This window comes from Nematolebias whitei, chromosome 17, assembly GCF_014905685.2.
Source record: "Nematolebias whitei isolate Nwh7 chromosome 17, NemWhi1, whole genome shotgun sequence".
NCBI classification, from domain to species: Eukaryota; Metazoa; Chordata; class Actinopteri; order Cyprinodontiformes; family Rivulidae; genus Nematolebias; species Nematolebias whitei.
In genome coordinates this window covers 17,281,527-17,290,061 of record NC_056514.1, presented here as the reverse complement: position 1 = coordinate 17,290,061, position 8,535 = coordinate 17,281,527, and the positions used below count along the sequence as shown (strand labels likewise).

Genomic DNA, 8,535 nt, shown 5'->3' with positions numbered 1-8,535 from the left:
CCTTCACACCAGCTGCTGCTTCTGAGGCCTTCACACCAGCTGCTGCTTCTTAGGCCTTCACACCAGCTGCTGCTTCTGAGGCCTCTACACCAACTACTGTTTCCAAGGCCTCCACACCTGCTGCTGCTTCTGAGGTCTTCACACCAGCTGCTGCTTCTGAGGCCTCTACACCAACTGCTGCTTCTAAGGCCTCCACACCTGCTGCTGCTTCTGAGGCCTTCACACAAGCTGCTGCTTCTGAGGCCTTTACACAAACTGCTGCTTCTAAGGCCTCCATACCTGCTGCTGCTTCTGAGGCCTCCACACCAGCTGCTGCTTCTGAGGTCTCATTGCCTTCTGCAGAGTCACTGGTCTCATCGCCTGCTGCAGAGTCACTGGTTTCATCGCCTGCTGCAGAGTCACCGGTCACATCGCCTGCTGCAGAGTCACCGGTCACATCGCCTGCTGCAGAGTCACCATCTCCTCACCTGCTGCAGAGTCACCTTTCTCATCACCTGCTGCAGTGTCACCGGTCTCATCGCCTGCTACAGAGTCATGGTCTCATCACCTGCTGCAGAGTTAACGTCTCAACGCTTACTGCAGGGTCACCGTTCTCATCGCCTGCTGCAGGGTCACCGGTCTCATCGCCTGCTGCAGGGTCATTGGTCTCATCGCCTGCTGCAGGGTCACCGGTCTCATTGCCTGCTGCAGGGTGACCACCAGTCTCATCACATGCTGCAGGGTCACTGGCCTCATTTTCTCTCTTCAGCCTCAGTTGGGAGGGTCAGGGGGGACATCACCCCTAAGAAACAATGGAAGGTCTCCCTGCCGGCCACTTGGAACACCTATCCCCCTCTGGATGGTCTCCCAACTATCCACCTGGATGTCTGCCCCACGCTAAATAGTCTCCTGGCCATCCGCCTGAACTCGGGCATGGGTGTTCCTTCTCCTTTTTCATTGTTCCCAGGTTCCTACTTGCCAGTTTTTATTTCTCCTTCTCTTGTCCTTGGAGTTCTTCTTCTTGTGCCCTCTGTCCTGCATCTTCTCCCCTCACTCCTTAGTTATGTGGGGGCTCCCTTTGGGGATTTCAGGTGCCGCCCCTTCAGGGGGGATTATGAGTCGAGTCTGTCTGTTTTCTGTGTTTTCCTGCACTTCTGTCTTTTTCCTCGTCCTCATACCCAGCTGATCCTAATTCCAATGACCCCAGGTGTTCTTCCTCTCACCTCATTAGTGTCTGTATTTAATCTACCTGTTTTCACTCCCTTGTTATCTGGGCTTTGTCCTTAATATGGTGTTTTGATCTGTCTGCTCTACTTGTCATATACTTGTGATCTCAGTAAGTTTTGCTGCCCCATCAGCTCTTTGTTTTTGTTAAATAAATAAATAATTTATGTTTTTTTTTTTGTTCCGAGTCCTCCTGCTTTCCTGCATGTGGGTTCAAACCTAAACAGCAGATCATGTCAGACTAGTGATGATACGATAGAGACAGGTTGACATGTGTGGGCACACAGGCTCCATGTGCATCAGGTGGAATAATATCTGAACTATGAAATGAATTTAGTCACCAAGAAGGCCCCATCCTGCATCATGCCAGCTTGTAGTCTGTTCCACCCATGCTGCTCATCAGAATGAATGGATCGTGCATCGAACCAGGCCACCTCACCACAATGATGGTTAGTTGCTTTTGAGCATCACGTACAGTATAATGGCAGCATGATGGCTCAGTGGTTAACACTGTTGCCTCACAGCAAGAAGGTGCTGGGTTCAATCCCCGGTTGGACCTGGGGTCTTTTGGTGAGGAGTTTGCATGTTCAAAAAGCGTTCAATACAAAAACAACTGGACTTTATTTGTAACAGAAGACGTTTCGCTCTTCTGTTACAAATAAAGTCCAGTTGTTTTTGTATTGAACGCTTTTTGAATTCATCATGTCCTGGATGACTGAGAATCTTCACCAGGAGTTTGCATGTTCTTCTCGTGCTTGCATGGGTTTTCTCTGGGTACTCTGGTTTCCTCCTATAGTCCAAAAATATGCATGTTAGGTTGCCTTCAGGCCCAGACCTCCCTTGCAAAATAGATCTGTGATCTCAATGGGATTTGCCTGGTTAAATAAAGGTTAAGAAATAAATAATTTGTACATTGATTGAATGAAAATGCTTCCTGTTAACATAAACATATTCATCTTGTGATGGAGCTTTTATAGCAATGTGTGTGAAGTTCATAGCTTTGATTACATCAGGAAAATTGTCTATCACTGCAAACTGTGCTTTAATGTTGGTCTGTTCAGCTGCATTGTGGGTAATTTGATATTCCTGGTTGACATACGAATCATTCCATCCTGCACAGCTGGCATGGCTTGGCTCAGGGTGGACTGGCTCAGTCCTGAACAATTTGCCAGCTCCCCCTTGAATGACCCTGTTGCTATAGGAACCCCAGTGTGGTCAGAAGCTTTATGGGCACGTGCAGTGCACGGCTCCTCACTGTGTCGTGCTCCAAGACTGGCTGCATCTCCAAGCACAGTTCCAAAAGGATTGACATTGGAAAACTGGAATGGCTGATGAGCCAGTTGTCATCGTGGTCCAGAACAATCCTAAATCCTCTAATAACACTAAAACTGTTGATGTTAAAGGGATTTTATATCCACTCCTCTAATTTATATATGTGGATGTATGAATTGTTCCTCATGTATGTCCGGTGTGTAGTTTTTGCCATCATTACACTTAGGGTATTTTTAGTTTAGTGTTTTTCTTAGTTCATATCTTAGATCTTATTACTGTTTTACTTTTACATTTTATACTTTTGTTGGATGTAACTGGGACCCTGTGTACACAATTTAGTTCCACTACATGCACCACATGTGGTGCGTGTGACAAATAAAGAATCTCTGATTAGCAGTTTCCCAGCATCACCTCTAAGTGTCACCAACAGATCAATAACCATAGCATCGTGCATGCGCCAGCCATGAAGTTGGCGTGAGGCTGCTCACATTTCCACACATATTTCATTCTTGATACATCGGAAGTTTTGCATGAAAAAGGCGTACACCACATTTTAGTGCGTCCGCACTACATGATGCCCCAGGTGCAAACAGGACTCCTGTTTAAAATGTTGCAACTTCCATTAGCATTGTTACAAATATGATCAAAAACTCAACAGCAGAGTGTTCACAAATGCACAAGTGTTGTTTAAACTAGTGTTCATAAAGTACATTGGTGATAATATAACATATTTGCCGACAGTCGTGATTTTAGCCTCTTTTTGGGGGTGCTCAAGCGCCCCTAAATTTTAACTCAGCACTCCTGAAAAATTTAAAGATCATCATTATGATTTTGTAAGGAAACTCAGTTCTCAAACCTTAGATTCACCAAAATATTTAATAAATTTAGAATAAAAATGGAATAAATGATGACAATCTTAAACAGACCAGCACTGGTGGAGAAAGTACTCAAACACTGTACTTAAGTAAAAGTACAAATAAACAGACAAAAATGTACTCTAGTAAAAGTAGAAGTACCACATTAACATTTTTACTTAAGTAAAAGTAAATAAGTACTTACTTTTAAAATACTTAAAGTATTAAAAGTAAAAGTACTTCCTAATTACATAATGCAATGGTCTACATATCTTTAAGTGTGCCCACCGTATGTATATTTTCTGTAATGCATTAATAGTGTTGAGCCATTTTACTGAACAATGCTGCAGATAATACATATTTTTATTGTGTTTACTCTGTGACACCAGTCACACTTGGACTTGTGATTCTGTGCGTCAGAATTTCAGGGATGACCTACAGAGTTAAATGTCATTAATCAAAATAAGAAAGAGGAATGATTATACCTTTGAAAGTTTTTATTTAACACAAAGCAAAACCAATGTGTCATTTTAACTGCAGTAAACACATTTAAGTAAAAGTTGTCTGCCTGAACAAAAGGGGCATTAGACACAACTAACAAAGGAATAGACTCTGATCATTTCCACTGATATTTCAACTCCAGTTTGTCATCAACTCTAGTTAAAATACTGTCTATTCAACCTTGTAATGGGTCAATATTGAACAATATTTTAACTTCCTGACACCATTTTTAAAACTTGGACCTGAGTGTCGAGCCATTTGGAGACATCTCTTGTCTCCTAACATCCCATGAACTGACACATTTTAATATTGCAGCAAGAATTTCTTGTTCAAGTTCAGAAGAAGTTGTTTTCAAAGATTTTTGAGTCCAGTCTGGCTCTTTTGGGAGAATCTGTCCTGTTGTACTGAGCAGTCTTTCAATAAGGCCATGGGTGGCGTGTATCTTCTGACTGACTCTCTTGCGGTGGAATATATTTTGAGTGTGCTAGTGGTGCTGTGGGTGCACCCAGCTTAATGATATATATACTAAAATATATGTAATTGGCCCAGCTCTTCTTGAAGGCAGGCCTAACGTTACCTGTCCACTTTGCTGTGATTCAATGGACCAACTCCCCTCTCACCATTTGTTACTTTCAAAGTAACAAACAAATCAAAAAGCCGCAACATGAATGTAACTTGTAATGCAACGCGTTATAGAAATGTAGTGTAGTAGAAAGTACAGATACTTGATGTAAAATGTAGTGAAGTAAAAGTATAAAGTACTCACATTTAACTCTACTTAAGTAAAGTACAGATACATGAAAAATGTACTTAAGTACAGTAACGAAGTATTTGTACTTAGTTACATCCCACCACTGCAGACCAGTAAAATCTATGATTTCTTTTGCATGAGTCGGATCCTCAATGCCACCTGTCAATCAGTCCAGTAGGCTCGTCAGCAACTGACCAATCAGCAATCACAATTTTTCCTGAAGAAAAACATCATTTACCTGCAGGAGCTCCACCCCCTTTTGATCCAACAACATTGTTGGGGTGTTGCATTACGAATGCTTTGTGGTCTGAGGGATTTCATGAAAAATCAGAGAAAATAGTTAAACGTTGTCAGTGGAGAACATACAATTCAGACACATGTTACCCGGAGCATTTAGAGTTGAATACAGTTTATTACATTTCACAAACTAAACAAAGTTCAGAAAAATGTAAAAGATGATAAAGGCCGGTGGATGACCCCATGAGCAGCTGAATACAACAGTTATAAACAGGAAGTACATGTTTGTCTGTACGAAGGTAACTGCAGGTAAATCCTCCATTTCTGTCATAATTACATTGTATGCTTAATGGTTAAATTAAAGGTGAATGCTTGAAGTTAGTTGTGCTTTGTTTTGTGTGTTTTATATGTAGATATATGTTTTAACTTCTGGTTGTGTAAGTTTAGTCTTTGTTGAAACTAAACTGATTTTGTACAGTGTTTAATAGGTTGTGTAATGCAAAATTTACACTCTTACATACTGAATTTCACTGCAAGTTTTTGCCCTGTATCGCTCTGCGGAATGAAAATGTCCACTGCAGTAACTATTTTAAATTATTAGTAGCTTGGAATTTTTTCTTGCCTGTCTTCTTTGCCTTAAAGTTAGCTGATAAGGCAGAAATGCTCACTAAATGCTTCAAGTAACACTGTGAGCTTCACTACCTCCACCATTACAACTATCTTTGTTTGTTTGTTTGTCCGAGGTTAGCCCATCCTCGGTTGCATTTCCTCATGGGCGGAGCGATTATACCATTCACGTAAAATATTTGATAAGGTTCTTATAGAAACAACTCCTGAATGTTGTTCATACTGTGTTAGTTGTACTTGTGTTAATATTACATGTTTGTCTCTTTACCCTACAACTGGCTAGGAAGCATGAGAGAAGTGGAGCGTGCTCTATTCACACAAGGAGAGCTGTTGGTCAGGCAGGTCTTGTTGAGCCATTAACTCTAAAATATTTATTGAATCAAGTGTTTACTTGTGTAGGTAAAACTAGATGTTAAACAACCGTTAAAATACACCAGAATATGGGAAATGGCATCTACTTTATTCAAAATTTTCTGTGGGAGGACCCCAAGAACCCACATCATTGTGCCCCCCCCCCCCCCCCCCCCCCCCGCCCCCCCCCGCCCCACCACCCCCCCCCCCCCCACACACACACACACACACACACACACACACACGTTACAAATGCTTCAGATACCAATGGTCACTGCGTTGTTCAAGCCAAGAGCCACTGTCATCTCTGGGGCCTAAGTACCCCTAATAATCAGATTTTAGAATCGCCCCTGTTTGCCAAACATAGTGACACAAGCTCTGTGATCTGAGATAACGTCTCTTTCTGCACTTTGATCCTCTACCCAGAATGCAGCAGAGGAAGGATCAATTATTTACTGGAAGAGATGTTTCATGTGACACTCGAGTGTGGCTTGGAGTTCACTTTGTGGGAAGCCAACAGGTTTTTAATTGTATTTTAAAAGAACCAGCTCCGGCACCAGCCATGTTCTAGAACTGCAACATCTGGAATAGAAAATCTCTATTTGAAGAAGAAAATGTATTATTCTGAGAGGACCAATAATATAAATCCTAATTAAAAATTGATTGCATCTGCCTTAAAACAATTCCAGTCCCCCAAATTTCATGCAAAGGGTATTTTATAAACCTTTACACTTCCATCACTTTACCTCTTTCTATGATATTCTCTAGGTTTTCTTGCTAACTGTAGCAGCAGTGAGCTCTGACACTTTCATTTGCCTCCTTGGGTCACTTGTGGCAGGAAGCATATATTTCTGGTTTTAACATTTTAAGATTGATTATCTTAAGATGGCAAAATTATAAATACTGTGTATATATACTTGTATATACAGTGAACCCTCGTTTTTCACTGAGGTTACGTTCCAAAAAGAACCCGTGATAGGCGAAATCCGTGAAGTAGTAACCTTTATTATTTTTTACAATTATTATAGAATGAAATACTCCATAATACATTCAAACCAAAGAACAAAACCTTTTACAGGCCCAAGCATTTGTTTAACAAATAAAAGTACTGTATAAACAATTTTTTACAAATAACTACTGTACTGGACAGACTGTTTAGCCAATCAGAATGCAGAACACAATGCATGATGCAAATCCGTGAAGCAGCGAGACCGTGAAAGGCGAATCACGTTATAGCGAGGGTTCACTGTATATATATATATTTTTTTTTTTTTTGGTTGTTTTTATATTTTTATTTATTTTATTTTTTTCTAAAAACTGTGACTCATGTTCTTGTACAGGTCCAAGCTGAATTAAAGAAGCGCTGGCAGCTTTTTTTGTTCACCAATCACTTCAAGGCCCAAAGCTGTTTTTCGGGCGTGGACCTGAAGCATCTGTGGAAACGTTCTCGAGGGCGACACCCACAGCGCTCCCAGAGGTGCGTCTCCTACAACATCGGCAGCACTTTGGCACCTCACCCCCAACTTCTCCAAGTGACTGTGCACGGAGGCGTAGGGGTGCTTGGACCAGGAGAAGCGAAAGGTTCGGGGCTAAAGGGCTACGATGCTTCAGGGCTGGACTTTCTTACTAGAAAAAGTCTTTCTAGCAGTGATGGAGAGATAACGGGAGAGACCATGGAGGAGATTCTGGAAGAAAGCCAATTCTGATTCCAGCTGCTTTACATCACCCATGGAAGAACATAAATTAAATACTTTTTCACCAGTCTTCATTTACCCAACCAACCCCAAAAAATAGATAAAAATGGATAAATTAAGGAACAAAAATGCATCTTCATATTTTTGTTCTGTTCTTGAAAGGCAATGGGATTAAAGTTACACTCCTGAGATGTGCAGGTATTTTTCATGTAATTGAAATGCCTTTACTTTCCCACCATGATAACTCAACCCTCAAATGCAATCGTCATTTCATATTCTCTTGCAATTTCTCTGTAGTTGATCCAGACAAAACAAGCCTCCTCTGATCATAAAGATCCTCATTTCATCTTCATGAAATTAGAGACGGGTGAAATAAGATGATGAAATAATCTGGCATGTTGACTGTTAATCTTAGGAGGAAGTTAAGACCATCATACTGCACTGGTACCTGAGGTCTGAAGTTTGAGCCCACCAGGACACGGTGCCTCCTCACACCAAACCTCCGTGCATGACAGCGTCAAACCTGGTCCCTCAGAGCAGATCTGCCTCCATCTTAGCAAAATGGAGACAGTCAAAAGGACATGAAGAGTTAGGGTTAGGTTAGACCCAGACAAGAGGGGTGATTGCATCTAAAATACAAATTATTGTTGGATGGGACACTGGGAGACAACAGGAGGACGTGTCCTCACACAGGAGAGCAACAGATAGGCAGACGAATGGCTCGGAACCTGAGATGGCGCCAGAAACTCTCTGATTAATTTCTTTAGAATGTCTAGATTGTTTTCTCTCAAAAGGTCACGAGGGCCATGGGTGACCCCAGAAGAGCCAACATGAAGACCTGGCCAAACCATTGAACTGGTAACAGAGACATGTCTGGCAAGCTTCCATATTGAGTTGTTGTGAAACTAATGGCAGGTTTCTCAAAACATGAGAAGTTTGTTGATTTCAGGGAAATTTTTCCCATTTTGACAGGAATCACTCAACACCAAAATAAACAAAGAAAACAACAACAACAACAATACAGTATGTATATGTATATATATAT

At 41.5% G+C, this 8,535-nt stretch overlaps 1 protein-coding gene across 1 annotated transcript in view; it reads left to right on the top strand.

Annotated features, from left to right (window-relative positions):
- LOC119423340 (glucagon-like peptide 2 receptor) overlaps nucleotides 1-7,502 on the top strand; it is a 32,742-nt gene extending 25,240 nt beyond the window's left edge. The window contains exon 13 of the mRNA XM_037690717.1: nucleotides 7,137-7,502. Within this exon, the coding sequence (XP_037546645.1) occupies nucleotides 7,137-7,502 (366 nt within the window). The remainder of the gene's footprint in view (nucleotides 1-7,136) is intronic.
- Nucleotides 7,503-8,535: the final 1,033 nt, after the last annotated feature.